The sequence below is a fragment of the Haliotis asinina genome, chromosome 15 (genome assembly GCF_037392515.1).
Source record: "Haliotis asinina isolate JCU_RB_2024 chromosome 15, JCU_Hal_asi_v2, whole genome shotgun sequence".
Lineage (NCBI taxonomy): Eukaryota > Metazoa > Mollusca > Gastropoda > Lepetellida > Haliotidae > Haliotis > Haliotis asinina.
In genome coordinates this window covers 44,400,174-44,418,221 of record NC_090294.1, presented here as the reverse complement: position 1 = coordinate 44,418,221, position 18,048 = coordinate 44,400,174, and the positions used below count along the sequence as shown (strand labels likewise).

General features: G+C 39.8%; 1 protein-coding gene across 2 annotated transcripts; it reads left to right on the top strand.

The window, feature by feature from the left end:
• The first annotated feature begins 4,195 nt into the window (after window positions 1-4,195).
• Window positions 4,196-14,867, top strand: LOC137266083 (zinc finger MYM-type protein 3-like). 2 transcript variants are annotated; one of them, XM_067801585.1, is made up of 2 exons: window positions 4,196-4,285; window positions 12,316-14,867. In XM_067801585.1, exon 2 carries the CDS (start codon window positions 12,335-12,337, stop codon window positions 13,823-13,825), a length of 1,491 nt encoding a protein of 496 aa, XP_067657686.1. In that variant the 5' UTR covers window positions 4,196-4,285; window positions 12,316-12,334; the 3' UTR covers window positions 13,826-14,867. The 2 variants fall into 2 exon arrangements, with proteins under 2 accessions (XP_067657686.1, XP_067657685.1); XM_067801584.1 differs by lacking the exon at window positions 12,316-14,867 and adding an exon at window positions 5,185-9,147 and having other exon boundaries at window positions 4,199-4,285.
• Window positions 14,868-18,048: the final 3,181 nt, after the last annotated feature.

Here is an 18,048-nt window from a genome sequence, read left to right as displayed (position 1 = left end):
AGGTCGATGCTCAAGGAGTTGATCACTGGATTGTCTGGTCCAGACTGTCGCCATATAGCTGGAATATTGTTGAGTGCCGCGTAAAACTAAACTCAGTCACTCTATTATTTACAAACTGCATTGCCGTTTTCAGCAGCCTTTCGGTCTGAAATTGAAAGATGTACATTCGAGTCTTTTCTCTGCGGCCAAGGTGAAAGAGAGGACTGAAGGACTAACTGCTACTGCCAGTGTCCTTGACAACATCACACTGACGTTATAAATATGAGATATTCCTGTATGAATTTATGTGACACACTTCAAAACTTACAAACACTTCAACATTTGGATGACGTGAGAATAGTAGCTCTTTCCAAAACATTTGTTTACTTTAATACGAACCGGAAACGGTATAGAAACAAAACATGAAAACATACGCATTGTTTTATGATGTATATAACCTATACACATATTTGGGATATTTGATCAAAATAGGGGATTGTGCAGAACGAAATGTTTGCTTCTCATAATATCTCAAAAGGTTTTGGTTGCACGTTCATGTTCTGCGAAGGCGCCATGTAAACTTCATGATTGCAGCGTGGGGTTTTTTTTAACTGATTTAAGGGACACCAGAACTTAAATTACTTTTCTTTATAGGGATGTCATGTCGCAACTTGACGGGACCATGTGCTCAGGCTCGCTGACTTGGTTGACACATGTCAGTTTATCCCAGTTGCGTAGATCGACGCTCATGCTGTTGATCACTGGGTTGTCTAGTGCAGACTTGATTATTTACGGATTTCATCATTAAAATGCTAACATTATGCACATGTTTTTCGGCCACAATCTTGGATGAATTTAAAAAGTATTATAGCTCATCAAGTCGGAGAAAGTGAAGTATAGTACCTATCAAAAGGTTACACTAACTTATTTTTTGTTAAAGCACTGCCTATATGTTAAGTATATATACATGGTTACATCGAAGATGAATTTCTCCACGAACTTGATTTAAGGGAACCATTTGTAAACCTGATGCAGATGAAATGCACGAGGATCATGTGAGCCTAGTGTCGGAGCGTTAGCGCAGGCGTAACAGACCAAGGGAACCAGGCTGGGATCATGCAGCACATTGCTGAAAAGCCGTTGCAAATATCTTGCACGTGAGCAGCTGTATTTTGGTCTTGAGTTTCGATCGCCAAAAATCGCCTATTTTCACTCATTTAAAATAAGTGTTCAGAATAACAGTTTCTTCATGAACAGTAGCTTAAACAGTTTTGAATATTTCGCTAAATCTAGTTTAGAAAGGTGACTAAAGATGTTTACACTAAGGAGTTTAAGCTATTGATGGGTTATATATTTACAAAATGGTCCAATGAAAATTCTCTAGCCACTCGGTCCAGTGACTGAAGATTTGCTCGCCCGACTAGATTTTTACTAGTCACGGTCTATCTGGCCAGTGGGTAGTTCGCATGCCCACTGCTGCAGCCGGTAAGCCATGAATTGCATACTACACTGTTGGCTGACGAAGGAAGGAACACCATCCTCAGAAGCTGACACGACGGCAACATGGAAGACTGTTTTCATGTACTTCAGTCGGTGACAGCATCGTAGACAATTTCATCCATTTTTTCAAAGAGCACTTCGCCCTTTGACGCCTGCTTATGCATGATGCCTGTTTGTGCATTTGGTTCAGGTGAAATTTGTCACATGGAAAGCGGGGTAGTAGTCTAGGGGGTAGCAGGGGGTAGACTAATAGTTAAAGCGTCCACGCTGAAGACCCGGGTTCAAATCCCCACATGGGCACAATGTGTGAAGCTTATTTTTCTGATGTCCACCCATGTGATATTCATGTACACCTCGCTTCTCAGAGATACTAGACCCGCCCTTGTATTTCAGTACTTGCCTGATTTTTTGCTCCTACACAGACCCTCACAAGTCTGTGTGTTCGTGATTTTTCTTTCACACTGGCGACTACTTCTTGGGTGATAATTTTCAAAGAATAAGAATGTTACAGTGGGATGGTGGGTTGGAGCCCCAACACGTTCGTGATGATGACCCCTGATGACTCTTGACTGGAAGTCGCGGTGGCTGAACGGGTTAGGCGGCTGACTTTGTGTGCTGACGATTAGGTGCCTGACTCTGAGGGTGAGTGTTCGATTCCCGGATGAGACTCAACTCTTTAAAGTAGTGGACTACTAAGGTGTAATCCCAAATATAACATAGGTTACATCTGACCACTTTCTAAATGGCATAGTGTAATCATTGATGACTCTTGTGACAATTTAAATGCTTCATTGTTCACCGGAAATGCTACCTACAAAATCTTAAAAGCGGACAGGCATTGGCATAAGGCATACAAGCAAATCCGATTTATCTGTTGAATGACATTTTTTTCGAATCTAAAGACGCCATAACCCATTACAAGAACAACCATTCTACGAATAATTATTTCAGTAACGATGGAGCGTACGTGTTCTAGGCGGTACCCCCCAAGATCCGGGTAGTATTAGTATTTGTCGTCCGTAACCCATGCTTCTTGTAAGAGGCGACTAATGGGATCGATTGGTCAGGCTCGCTGACATGGTTGTCACATGTCATCGTATCCCAATTGTGTAGATTGGTGCTCTTGCTGTTGATCACCGGATTGTCTGGGCTCGAGTCTGTTATTTACAGACTGCTGCTATATAGCTGGCTGAGTGCGGCGTTAAACAACCAACTAACCTGCATCAGTGGATTGTCTGGTCCAGAGTCGATTATATACAGACTGCTGTCATATATTTGGAATATTTCCGAGTGCGTCGTAAACCGTACGAACGGTGTAACAGTACTTAACACTGTAACTAGTAAGTGCCAGAGTCGACATATGAGTCCAATAATTGTGCCAAACGTGAAACTGTGAAAAATAATGATTCAAATGTGATTATCTGAAAGACATACTGTCCAGTAACTCAGAATTGTGTTTTTATCTTGCTTCAAGTGATATTTCTCCATTATTTTCACAGTTCACAAAAGTGTCAACTTTAATGAAGTTATGATTTTCATTAATGCAAAATTTTAGATCAAACCAAGTGATCAGGGACTAAATGCTTTTATGTTATTCCTGACATTTTCTCTGCCAAACCAGTTCCCAGACTTTGAGTTTGAAGGTGAGCATCCATGATCCTGGTCCAGCATGGAATTTCTAATCCATGGTTATTTTCTTCGTAGGATTATTGGAAGCCACAAAGATGGAGACAATGGACGATCAATACTCAGTGCAGTTCTTTACCTCCTTTATAGAGAAGCTTCAAGGATTGTGCAAAAGTTACTTGAAATAATCTAAAGACGCCATAACCCATTACAAGAACAACCATTCTACGAATAATTATTTCAGTAACGATGGAGCGTACGTGTTCTAGGCGGTACCCCCCAAGATCCGGGTAGTATTAGTATTTGTCGTCCGTAACCCATGCTTCTTGTAAGAGGCGACTAATGGGATCGATTGGTCAGGCTCGCTGACATGGTTGTCACATGTCATCGTATCCCAATTGTGTAGATTGGTGCTCTTGCTGTTGATCAACGGATTGTCTGGGCTCGAGTCTGTTATTTACAGACTGCTGCTATATAGCTGGCTGAGTGCGGCGTTAAACAACCAACTAACCTGCATCAGTGGATTGTCTGGTCCAGAGTCGATTATATACAGACTGCTGTCATATATTTGGAATATTTCCGAGTGCGTCGTAAACCGTACGAACGGTGTAACAGTACTTAACACTGTAACTAGTAAGTGCCAGAGTCGACATATGAGTCCAATAATTGTGCCAAACGTGAAACTGTGAAAAGTATATTTTAACCCGTTACTTGAAGACGAAAATACATAAAAACACGAATAAAGAACAATTATAGAGAACTGCTCTCTTGGACAGTAAAAGTTTTAATACCGAGATATTTTTGCACGAACTCCGCCCCATAGGAAATCTTCTCTTTCAGCATTACTATTCATAAGTTCATTTATCGACCTTTTTCATCAGTTATCTCCAGTTCAGACAGAAGGATGTAGATCATGATATGTTCAAACATCGTAATGATCAACGAACATGTCAGTGTAACCAATAGAACATTCACATCACTACCAGGTATTGTCGTTAGGACAAATTTCCATTTTCAATCGGAACTACGCATGAGGATTCATACTATCCACTGCTAAATACATTCTATGACTGGCTCTTGACGGAAAAGTACGATGCATTTCCGAATGATGCTGAGGGGCCGTAGAAGTCGCACCGTTGCGTGTTTACGGTGATAACTGCACAGATATTTTGTCAGAAAGGTAATCATGCTGGCATATGCTTGTGTGAAAGCGTTTAATTGTTTTTGCGTCCATTTAATTTCTATATTTTCAAAAACGCATGAGGATATTTAACATATAGTCGTGACCTGTCATCGAAATGCCCAAATTTTCTCAGTGAGGAAGTATTTATCTCCCCTTGATTATCAAAGGCGCTGTTCAGTTGAAACTCGGGTAGAACTAGGCTCTGGATGTGGCGTCTGATTTTATCATAATACTCTCACAGATGAATGCAGAGTATACATTGTACCTGTTAATGTTATCGCCTGCGATACATTGCCCATTTGATGCACTTTAATGTTTTGCAAATGTTTTTTAATGGGACTGGAACTCCATACTTTTTTCAATAAACAATTATTCCGAACTAAAATGTTTTGTTGTCATTGGCAATACCCCTGTCAACGAGTTGAGCAATTGCTTTGCATATATACATTATATACATTAGTCAAGAAGCATTGTTCTGTTTTCTTGTCTCAAATTATGACTTTATGAACATATCCTCTCTTCATACTTACAGTAGGTAGAAAACATTTGATTGAGATGAAATATGAGGTGTATAAAAATTACATTGAAAAAATAATGATTCAAATGTGATTATCTGAAAGACATACTGTCCAGTAACTCAGAATTGTGTTTTTATCTTGCTTCAAGTGATATTTCTCCATTATTTTCACAGTTCACAAAAGTGTCAACTTTAATGAAGTTATGATTTTCATTAATGCAAAATTTTAGATCAAACCAAGTGATCAGGGACTAAATGCTTTTATGTTATTCCTGACATTTTCTCTGCCAAACCAGTTCCCAGACTTTGAGTTTGAAGGTGAGCATCCATGATCCTGGTCCAGCATGGAATTTCTAATCCATGGTTATTTTCTTCGTAGGATTATTGGAAGCCACAAAGATGGAGACAATGGACGATCAATACTCAGTGCAGTTCTTTACCTCCTTTATAGAGAAGCTTCAAGGATTGTGCAAAAGTTACTTGAAATACAGTCAGTTTGTGGAGGTCAGTGGCTATGTGTGTGTGGAGATCGACAACCTGAAGAAGGAGAGATATGTCCTCAGTGAACTCCTACAGAGCAGTGGTAATGTGGTCAGTGAGAGCTTCTGTACGAAAGTGTTCAAGGCCTCTGAGAACGGTCAGTCACAACGTCAGGAACCACTGAGTAGGACAGATGTGAGACAACCCCGAGACACAACAATCGAGGATGTTAAAGTGTTCAGTCATCAGAGTGTTACCTCTGTTACAAGTCAGTCTGTGTTTCCCAGCCGAGGTAGCTCTGATTCCATGGTACTACCTCATTTTCCAGTGAATCAGGATCCTCATGAAGGGTGCTCCAGCTCCTCCCAGAGTGACAGGAAACCTAATCTTGACATTGGCCAGTTTAACCTCCACAGGCCCACTTCAAACATGACTCTTTCATGCTCTGAGATAAGTTCAGATGAAGCCCACCAGAGCACATTCCAATCCACTACTTCCAGGATTAAGAGAAGGAAATTGTCAGGATACGCTGCGAGCACTCCAGTCGAGTCTCCAGCGTCGTTCAGCAATCAGTCATGCAGTTCAGAATCAGACCATTTTTGTGACCTTGTGTTGAGTGCCGCATCAGAGATCAGTGAAGTGCAGGTGACGCTGCCAGACAGTCTGACAGAGGATGTAGGAGACTCGCGGGATCCAGGATGCTCAAACACCACAGACGATGAAGTCATAGATCTGGACATGTTTGATGATGAATTGACAAGCACTTCAGCTGACTTCAGCTCATCCTTTCAAGATCACAGCTTAGCAGATATTACCCAGAAAATGTCATTCGACACTAGTCTGCTGACTCAAGACAAGCATAAGAAAACTCAAAATCCAGGTTCTTTAAATGTCTTGAAGTCTGTAGTGAAGCAGTTCAAGAAGTATCACTTTGAGAAGTCTGGTGTGGAACTTGATTTGATATCTACCCCTCCTGAAGAACTAAATGATCTGTTGCTGGACTATTTTATGGGAGCTAAGAAATCTGATGGGAGTGAGTTAACTGTTGGTTCTCTCAAGAATGCTCAAGTGTATCTTGAAAGGTATTTGAAACAAGAAGGTTATGCTTATTCGATAACAAGGGATAGTAGATTTAAACCTAGCAGGGACTACATCAAAAACAAACAGGATGAGTGTGGGAAGGTCCGTGCATCAATAAAACACATCCCAATAGACGATAATGACGTGGAGGTCATGTTTCAGAAGAATCTTCTCGGAGGACACAATCCAGACTCTCTCTTTAACACAATGTGGTTCTTAAATTCAAAATATTTCGCCAAAAGAAAACCAAGGGAACATTTCAATATGAAATGGGGAGACATCTTATTGAAGGTCAATGAAAATGGCCAGGAGTACCTTGAACGTCCAATAAACAATTCATTTTCTCTGAAAGTGTTTGCAAAGCCAGAAGATCCTGCAAGATGTTTTGTGAACTTTTACAAGCAATACCGAGACAAGCGACCCATGATGACTTTAGATAAAGAGTTTCCCTTCTATCTGAAGTTCAACAAAATTCCAGGGAATCAGTTAATGTGGTTCTTGCCAGAACAGATGATGTGGTCTCCGTTCACGTACATATGGAGGAAAATAGTTCTAGCATCAGGACTCCCTTTAACAAAGAGAATTTTATGAGGAAATTAACTGAGATGACACTTCTTTACCATCTTAATGGAATGGGTGAATGTTATTTTATGCCACAGTTACAGGGGCGCATCCAGGATTTTGGAGGGTGGGAGGCTGGGGGTTAGGGGAGCAAAGGTTAAGGAGAAACGCTCCCCAGGAAAATATTTCTAAGGGATAAACCCAATATTACTGATGTGACTTGAAACACTTATCATGGGGACCTCTGTTATTGCTATAGTTAATGTTGTTGGTTACTGACATTTGGCAATTTATATATATTTTCTGTTGACTTATGTTTAATCTTCATTTCTGTCACAAACATTGACAACAACTTATTCAACATGATTGTGGCAATCTCGATTGTCTACTTCGACCTGGAAATTGAAGCAACTCTCTATTATTGTATTATTAGTATTGCTATTTTCTTCCTATGGCAAGTAATACAAGCAAATGACATGGTCAAACGCTTGCTAAGGCAAGCAAGGAGTCTAAATAGTTTTATTACTGAAAATTATCCCAGAATTTCATTCTCATTAATAATATTATCATTTTTTAACCAACACGTCTCCTTTGGATGAAGGATTGCAATAACATAACAAAATATTGTTTTTGCCGTCTTAGCACATACCACACACACTGCTGCTGAGTGAAGGTGCCGCAATAATAGTTCTAGTATACTCATCAACTTTTGTTGCACAAACCAGTGGTTGAAAGTGTGAGCACTGATCCACAGTAGTGTTTGAACAAATGGAGCGAAGATGACAATGTAAGAAATTCAAAATGTGCTGAGGAATTTGTATGAAACTGAACTAGAAAAACATGAATATATAGTTATGAACATATAAATCAGGGGTTCAAATATCACATCGCCTGGGACAAGTCAGTTTTCATTTTGGGAAATCAAATAATGGTATCTTACTTGTCCATTGGCTACTAGATAATTTGTGCTTGTTTCAGGTTTCAAACTGCAAATAAACTTAGATTTCATTTCATAATGGCTCAAAATGTAGCTATTAAATAGTAGAAGTGCTATTTATCACTTATCGATGAATAATCCAGTAAACATTAATATAAAATACCATATTGATTTATTCTCTCATAACTACATCTTTATGATTATGTCATAGAAGTCAGGGCATGTGGAAACTTTAATCAGGACAAGTTACACTCTAAAAGTCACTAACCCTTTGGCAAGTGGCTTCTTGAAAACTTTTATAGCCCCCGATAAATACACTTATTACACAAAATGATTCACTATATAATCATTAATGTCTGTTTTCTATGGAAAATATTAAGTAGGATCATTGGTGTTAATGAGGAAACGATATTGGTCCTCCAAAAAAAACTGTAAATTTTTGTAAACAGGAAACTTTAATAGATAACAACTTTCACATTTTTTGTGATGTTTCAAGGCTACATCTTGCCCCAACATGACATTTCAATTATTGTTATATCGTCTTTTGCTTAACGGCACACTCAGCTATATGGCAGCGGTCTGTAAGTAATCGAGTCTGGACTAGACAATCCAGTGATCAGCTTCATGATCACTGATCTGCTCAACTGGGACATAACAGCATGTGTCAACCAAGTCATCAAATCTGCCCACCCCATCACATATGTCACCTGTTACAACAAGCATGTGTTACTGAAGCCTGAAGAATCTTCCTTACATTTCAAGACTTCTTCTTGCAACTGTTTTATCAGTTCAGGTTACTTCTTTCCCAGTGAAATGTTCTTGTTCTTGTTCTTGTAGATAAGGCCAGACCAACTATATTTCTTCTTTTCTGAATCTGCTGGTTGTAAGAAAAAAGATAAAAATTTTCTTTCCCTGTTCAAAAAATGAAATCTTGTTTTTATTGGCCAAAAATGTAAATTTACAAGAGAACGTCTTTCATATTGTGTTTTGTCCCATATTCATAAACTCCAAACAGTATAATACTTTTAGTATTGAAAAGGAATATTACTTTGACTGATGATTTTGTTTTTATTTTCTTCCCTCCCGCCTTTAGGTTTTCTGAGGAAAAAATCTGTAAAACAAGAAATACAATTGGTCTGGCCTATGATGTTCTTGTTTGCTGATGAGCAACCATTGTTTCTGTGAACATCCACAGTTGTTTTTGTAAGTACAGAAAATTGTTATGCTTTTCACTGAATAAACAACTGGTATGGGTGAATTTCCTATAACCAGAAGTCTTCCAAAGAGTTCTGTTTCTTGTCAATTCTGGGAAAATGGTTGTTAACAATTTGAAAATATACCATTCACACAATTCTGATGAAATATATCCACATTTTGTAGGGGAGTTATGGTAGCCAAGTGGTTAAAGCATTTGTTTGTCATGCCGAAGACCCGGGTTCATTTCCCCACATGGATGTAATGTATGAAACCCATTTCTGGTGTTCCCTGACGTGATATTGCTGGAATATTTCCAAAAGTGGTGTTAGCCAAATTTACTCACTGACTCCATGTTTTGTAAGATGCATACCATTTGTAAGTGGTTAACATATTCTAGGCTGCTTTATTCCATATTCTTGTCATCCATCTTAAGGCTACATCTCCACTGATGACAATAAGGAGTCATGTGCAATTTGTAATTGGCTATTTGGTATTGCTCTAGTAAGTAGGGTTGGGATGGCTAGGGAAAAATGTAACTGAGTATCCAGATGTACTTACCCAAATCGAAATCAAGTGTAAGAAATACAGCGTTTGCAGTCACTTTCTGAATCTTCAATCATGATTTGACAGAGACTATTATAGAAAACTTGAAAGGGAGATATTGAAACTGATCTCAGGTTAGATAATTTACATCTGTGTAACAAATGCAGAGAGCAACACCATTACTCACATTCCTCATTAAAACACAGAACGTTTCGTTCATGCTGTTACTGTATCTTAACTATTCAATGCTCATGCACAGATAAATTACAGTCATTGATAATAACATCCATTAATCAGACAATACCAATGATATAAATGTGCATTACGTCAATACTGAAAAAAACAAAATTATTATCAGCCCTAGTCACGACAGAGGTCTCTCCCTTCCTAGCTACTCGATTCCTAAAAGTAGGACTTGAGGTGTACCTGACCCGGATTCGAGTACCGATTATCTATACAAGCACTACTAGTAAGATTGTCACCTTGAAATTTGCTGAGATGACAAAATAAATTTCATATGAAGTGAGGGCAGGTGGAGATGGATATTGCAGTTATTAAATATACAAATGTGACTATGGTGCATATCATATCCATTACAATATGACATTTAGGAGATAAACATCATGTGTTGGCCAATTTCCGGGTGTTATTGAGTATTTGAAGCACGGGAATGCATTTGGAACCGACGGCACCAGCCGGAGGTCTCAAATGAAATATTCCCGTGTGATGTCATAGTACCTAGGGTGATGTCATAGTATCCTGGATGATGTCACAGTATCCTTGATGATGTCATATTGTTCCAAAATGATGTCGTAATATTCCAGAGTGATGTCATAGTATCCTTGATGATGTCATATTTTTCCAAAGTGATGTCATAATATTCCACAGTGATGTCATAAAACTCCGAGGTGATGTTATAGTGTCCTTTTGTCATAGTATTCCAACATGATGTCTGTCAAAATCACTGTGTATGTGTTATTCTATGCTTGAAGTGTGACAGGTTTGGACTGAGGATTTTCGAGCAAGAGCAGTGACGTAAGCGTCGAGTGATTGTTTGTGTAGGAGGTGTGCAGTATGAGAGACTGTTGCATGTATCTGGATTGAGCGCTTGGGGTCAGGCAAGTAGCTTGGGGGTATATACGGGTTGATTTTAAAGTTGTGAGTTTGCAACCAGTTGGAAAGTATATGTGTTTGTGTCAGGCTCGCTGTTTTCCTTGTTTATTTAGCTGGTGTGAGTATGATAATTTGATGTTATTTTTTGGTGAGAATATGTGAATGAATTGTTTGGATATGTATTGAGATTTAATGGCATTTCACCTTAAGATATATAAGTGAGTGAGTTTAGTTTTATGCCGCTTAAGATATATAACCTGAGCTGAGGTGAAGTATATGAAATATTATTGTGGAGGTTAGTAATATGATTGAATGATTGAATTATGATTCACCTGAAATCATAGTGGTAGTGTTGTGTATTGAGAGACTGTAAAACGGAAAGATTTCCTCTTGTAAACACCATAGCGGTTTTTAATCATTCTATGCCGAAGAATATAGGCCTATGTTTCTAAAAATTCTAAACCTAAACCCTGAACGTAAACCCTAAACCCTGAACCTAAACCCTAAATCCGTGAAATAGTCCTAATAAATGGAATATATTTCAAGTGAGGGATACGGGCAGAACTCCTACCCGTAAAACGACCATGTAAACACATCCTGTATGTGTGAAACGGCAAAGTAAACACATCCTGTATGTGTGAAACGGCAAAGTAAACACATCCTGTATGTGTGAAATAGATATACATGTATTGTGCATATGTAAAGGCACCAAGTACATGGTGTGCTTTTTGTATCCAGTCTTGTGGGTATGTATCACACCCTGTAAGGCTGTCCCGTTGATCGTGAGGGATCAATCCTGACATGCAGCCTGTGATGTGAACTGACATCTATGAGTCTGATATGCCTTGCCAGTAAGGCTGCACAGACTGATCAGCAGGCATCATGTTGACATGCCTCTGAAGTGTGGTAAGATATGGAGGGGAAGGACCTCCCACCTACCAATGAATTACTGAACGATCTGAAATCCCACATGCAATGATGGCAGCATTGTCAGTAATTTGTACAGTTTATAATAATTTTTGATTTGTGCTGTCAATGAATTTCTTGAATTATCCATCTTCCATGCATATATATCATTATGATATGAATGGTTGTGTGTTTCTTTAGGCAGACATTTGTAGTGTTGTGATATTTTGAGGGTCGACGTGAGTGCTGATGTGAATGTATGTGAGTATATGTGAATGGTGATGTGAGAATGGAATTGTGAATTCAAGCCTATATGAACTATTGTAAATAAGATTTAGTTAATAAAATGTATTACCTATTAAAGTTGGGGGGTTGTGTTTACACCAGTTTGTGACAATGTCATAGCATTCCATGGTGATGTCTCCAGGATGATGTCATAGCATACCTTTTTGTGGCTTTGAATCATACCCATTGATTTTGTTGAGCCATTTTAACCCAGGGATTCATTTTGAGTTCACCATTTTAATCAAAATGCTAATCAAAACTCAAAGCTGATGAATGAAAACTGGACAGATTATAGATAATTCAATATTTCTGATCATTAATGGGCAATATTGTTCATGCAAAATTTGAGAATATCAAGATGATTTTAGTCTCATTTAATAAAACTTATTTGATTTTGTGTCATTCCAGGAAGTTCCTTGGCTGCAGAATGGAGAAGGAAAACTCCGCCCAGTTTTTCAGATCCCTTTTGGAAAATATACAAAAAGCCTGTCACAATTTTGTGAACTTCAGTCAGTTTGTGGAGGTCAGCGGCTATGTGTGTGTGGAGATTGACAACCTGAAGAAAGAGAGATATTTTCTCAGTGAACTGCTGCAGAGCAGTGGTAATGTGATCAGTGAGAGCTACTGTGCACAAGTTTGTAAAACAACAGGCCATTCTGACTCCTCGAACAACAGAGATGTATGCCAACAAGATGACGATAACTGTTACACTTCCCACAGAAAAAGAACTCACTCTAGGCAAACCTCTTTCCAAGAATCTGACCAAACTCAAGTTATACAACCAGCTACTTTGAAAGAATGTACAGACTTCAATCAGGAATACTCACCAATGTCTCAGTCCTTCAGTTCCGCAGCTAATTTCAAAACAGAGACATTGTTTGAAGAAGAGTCATCTCAACCTGAAGAGGCTCAGGTGACGCTGCCTCAAACACTGCCCAAGAGTGTCGAGTATGTGGCTTGCCATGTGGAACCGAAACCTGAAGATATGATTGACTTGGACCTGTTCGAGGATGAACTAGATTCTTGCGAGCTTGTGTCCATGGAAGAGGAGAGTTTTCCTACAGCTTCTAAGGGATCTGCTTCTGTAGATTCCTATGGTGGAACACCAAACAAGAGCAAGCTCAGCCCAGGCACACTAAACGTTGTCAAAAGCTCGGTGAAGCAATTCCGAAGGTTCCATTTTGACAGGGCAGGCATAGATGTTGACCTGCTGTCAACTCCTCCAGAGAAGCTCAATTTACTTCTGTTGGACTATTTCAAAGAAGCAAGAAAAATAGATGGCAGAGAGTTAAATGCCAGGACATTGAAAAATGTGCAGGTCCATTTGGACATGTTCCTGAAGGATGCTGGTTACCCACACTCCATCAGCAAAGACAGACAGTTCCAGTCTTGCCGTGACTATCTGAAGAGGAAGATAAGTGAAGGGGGAAAAGTTGTGGCCCAGAAACATTCCCCTGTTGATGATAATGACATAGAGACCTTGTTCCAGGCTGGCCAGCTTGGTGCCCATAGTCCTGAAATTCTCACCAACACGATGTGGTTTCTGAACTCCAAATACTTTGCTATCAGACGGCCAGCCGAGCACCTTGGCATGAAATGGGGAGACCTTTTGTTGAAGAGTAATGAAAAAGGACAGGAATATTTAGAACGTCCAATAAATAACAGTTTTTCCCTGAAAGTGTTTGCAAAGCCTCAGACTCCAAACAGATGCTTTGTGTACTTTTACAAACAGTACAGAGCCATGAGACCCAATACCTTTCTCGATGAAGGGAGTCCATTTTATCTGAAATATGACAGGAACCAAGGTCCAAAAAACTATCGCCTTCTGTCAGAGACACCATCATACTCTTCGTTTCTTAATATTTGGAGGAAAATGATTGCTGGGTCATATCTACCCATCAATAAGAAAATATATTAGCATAAATGTTCAGTGGGAGGACTATTGAAGGAGAATTTAGTGACCTTTATGTTTGGCCTCTGATGATGTGATTATTGCTCATAACAACCAGTGGGTCTGTGTTAGATCATTAGGTGATGATCTGTGCAGTGTAAGACTTGATTTGGACCTTGGTTAGAACTTGATGCAGGATTATCTTGCTTGGGTGTTGTTTAAGCTGTATTCCAGCTCTATGGCTGAGGAGTGTAGATAATGGACAATCCTGTAACCAACAACATGAGTATCGATATACGAAATACAGATACATGTGTCAACCAAGTCTGACCTCTTAGCTGCCTCTTATGGCCAGCATTGGTTGCTGAAGATCAGTTCTTCACGGGTGTGTCATGAGAGATTACTGAGTTGGATCAGTAGGTCAGCTGATAACTTATTTGTCATCATGCCATGCATACTGAGTGTAACTCATGATATCAATCACTTGTTATGAGTTGCAGTCTCAATGATATCTCCAGTGATTGCTGTCTGTAGTGTTAAATGATTTCTTCAAAGTAGAAGGGCTTTCAAGCTTTCTGTATCAGCCCTTATAGTCATAAATACAATAAAACACCAGAAGGATCTTCTATGCATGCAAGACTTGTGTAAATATGTAATGAGCATGTTTCTGAGCATCATCATGAAAGAGGGATTTTTAAGTTCACAAACAGGCAAGAGTACTTTGCCTGTCACTAACCACAAACACTTGCAAAGATATGTCCATTGTCCACCCTGAGAAGTGTCAGTACTACTATGACCTGGATTGTTTCTCGTGCTTCAGAGTATGGTTTACTTGGTGCAAACTTGATAGTTACAGGTTACTGTGTTACAGGTTACTGTGTTACAGGTATTTATAGCCCACTCACAAATATTTCTGGGAGAATCCAAGATTCATTCATTCACCATTAATAATGACATTCCCAGATTCAGTTGGAGTGGGTTGTTATCTTGGATTGGTCTACTTGCAGATATGTTTTTTTTATGTTTTTAAGCCATAATAAAGGATCGTTCTCCAGTATGATAATTTGAAGACTGAACTTGTTTGAATCTTTTTGTAAAAGTTAAAGTCATGTTCCAGTGTCATCACAAAAGTCTTTATTTGCTTGTGGAATCAGAGCCAAAGTACTATCTTTCACCTTCCATACCAGATCTATCATAAGGTAGAAAAGTTGCAAACAGAAAAGAAAAACAGACTTGGAACAAGGTCAATTACTGGCATTGATGTGCTCACTGCTTACCACAGTTTGCCTCATAGATCCATTGGAGATTCCAGTGTAGAGTTAGCCCCAGGTCCTTGAACGTGGCACGATACTGCTAAAGAGACTGATCCCATGGTCTGGCCCTCTGATTGCCAGCTGTCATCATCATGATCACCACCATATCCAACAGCATGGAACAGTGTTCATAATACCGATCACTGGTTTGTCATGTTCAGGCTCGATTATCTACTAGACACTGGCGCTACAAGTCAGTGAGCCAGACCAGAGACCATATAATATAATAATCTATTATATGGTCTCTAGCCAGACCTCCGGATCCCTCCAGTCGCCTCTCAGGATAGGCATGTATGGGATGCTGAAGACACATTCTTCATGGCCGCAGTAATCCTGAAGGCCTGCTTGTCACGTGATATTGCTGTTAAAACACCAAGACTTCTTTATTGCAGAAACTACAAAGTAAAACGTTGAAAATTTGAAAAAAAATCAAATATTTGACGAACTTTTGGGGGGACCTAATATCACCGTACATCAAAACTACTAAAATATCAGTTTTTGCACGACTGGGTACAACATGGCGCTGTTGGCCGAGGAGTATGGGTCGTAAATCTTAGGTGCGTACGTGACACCCATCCCACGTTACCGGTTTTATGTAGCGGGACCTGTGCAGGATCCAGGAGAGACCACAGCGTGGTTCAATCTTTAGCGTTCCACTCAGTATCTGCAGTGATGACCATGCACATCTTCATGTCCGTGCAAATATATCACTAGATTTGCATTATAACGTAAATATTTTGAAAGCAGTGGAACATTCTCCGTTTTAAAAGTTCTAAGCCCTTGACCTCGGCCTCATGATACTATGAGCTCTTAGAAAGAATGGGAGTTCTTTGAATTGGATATTAAGTATAACAACTTTCAAAGACAGAAGCCCCATATTGTCGCACCAGCAGTTCCCTTTATCACCACCCTGAACCCAACGCATTGGATGCACGTGCACAACGCAGTAGCCGAGCTTGTGACAACGTGCATGGAGTGACATTCTTGATTTTGACGGTTTTCAGCAGCTCGATAATCAATATAGACTGTTTATTTGAACAATAGTCTTCCATCACGCAGTTGGTACTGTGTGCTTCTAGCCGGGGTATTGTGTGTTTATTTGAATCATTATGCTGTACAAATAACTATGGTCACAAGGAGGTTCAAGAGGTGATGCACTCTCAAAAGGTCCATTATCATCATATCAAGATTGATGACCCCGACATGTCTCCTGTTTTCAATCGTAAATTTAAAATGAAGTGTATATATTGACAAAGAGTTACTTTACTTTTTTTTCTAGAACCGAGTCAGTTATGCGTCACACTGTTTAGTCAGAACTGAAGACGTGAAGAAGAGCTCTTGGGATTCGCCATTTTAACGTCGAAACCTCCCGTGGACATCCGAAATAAAATTGGCCTTAGCAAGCCACGCCTCTGGTATGGGGAGATTGACGGTGTCGGGTGGTCAAGAACGCTGACCTAGTTGACACGTTTCCTCGTATTCCACTTGTGTAGATCGATCCTCATGATGTCAGTGACTAGATTTACAGACATGAAGCTGGGCGTTTCATTAATGCGCTAAACAACAAATACATGTATACAAATGCGACAAATATCGTTTAAACCTTCTGGGCATGCTTTCCACATATGCTGGACACGTCGTAAGAGGCGGATCGGGTGGTCAGGCTCGCTGGCTTGGATGACACATGGCATCGGTTCCCAATTGCGCAGATCGATGCTCATGTTGTCCATCACTGGATTGCCTGGCCCAGACTTGATTATTCACAGACAGACGCCATATAGCTGGAATATTGCTGATTGCGACGTCCTGATGACAAAAAACGGGTACATGTGGCGTTTTGTCTCTTTTAATTTTGTGTGTTTGTCCCACTATATCTTTCAGTTCGCTATACTCGGCCAGTTGTGGAATGAAGATGCTTTTTTCTAGGAATGGCAAAGTAAAGCTGATTTAGTTAACAGATTCAAATAAATCAAATGTGCGGTTTATTTTCGTAAATCAATAGGCATCACATTGTTACATGACATGGTTAGGTTTCGAGGTAAAAACACACAGAAGTAGGATACACTTGATTTAGTCATCATAAACATTCGAAAAGCATTCACTGCTGGGATACTTTATTGTAACCAGACAAGAACTACCGGGGATAATAACGGCATCTGATGGGCATCCACTGTTCCTATTGTCCTATTGGACAGGTTGAGTAAATTCTGTCAGTTTGAACAGCTAGTCCCCATGTCCGTCATGGTCGATAGAGCAGGGGACCATCTGACGAAGTTTACTGGCACGAAACATTTATCGTGATGAATCAGTGTCCATTCAAGTACTCTGGGGCATTTTAGAAGGTGGGATTCTTCACCTTATATATACAGAAGTTGTCAGTCAATATAACATGATCATACCAACCTGAAAGTGCCACTCACAGACGTTCTGTACAAAATGGATGTCCTGGACGGCTTAGCAGTGTGGGTGTTTCTGCTTCAAACTCTTCACAGAATTAAAGTTTCGATGCATCTCCGGAATTAGGTCGACTCTTGAGGTCTCCTTTTCCTTCACGTCACCACTGATTCTTGAAGGTTCTACTCGGTAAACGCACTTCCAGCAGTTGTCTGTGCACATATCGCTACCTCACCCTGTGCATCTTATCGCTCCAACAAGACATCGGCATTCGGTAAACTGTCCGCTGTTGCTGACGTCTCATCGTTCGTTCGTTCATATTGGCAATGAGTAACATAACCCTGTACCAGAGACCGTATTATATGGTCTCTGTTTGTATTACAACATCACATTCCTCCTCTGCAAAAACACAGGTATTTGTCCCACCTTGTCTTTTGGGTCGTTGAATTTCAAGAGATGCAGAGCTTAGTCAAAGTTCCGTTTAATTCCACTCTGTGTTGGATTCTCCACAAGGATGCAATATGTGAAGCCCATTTCCGCTAT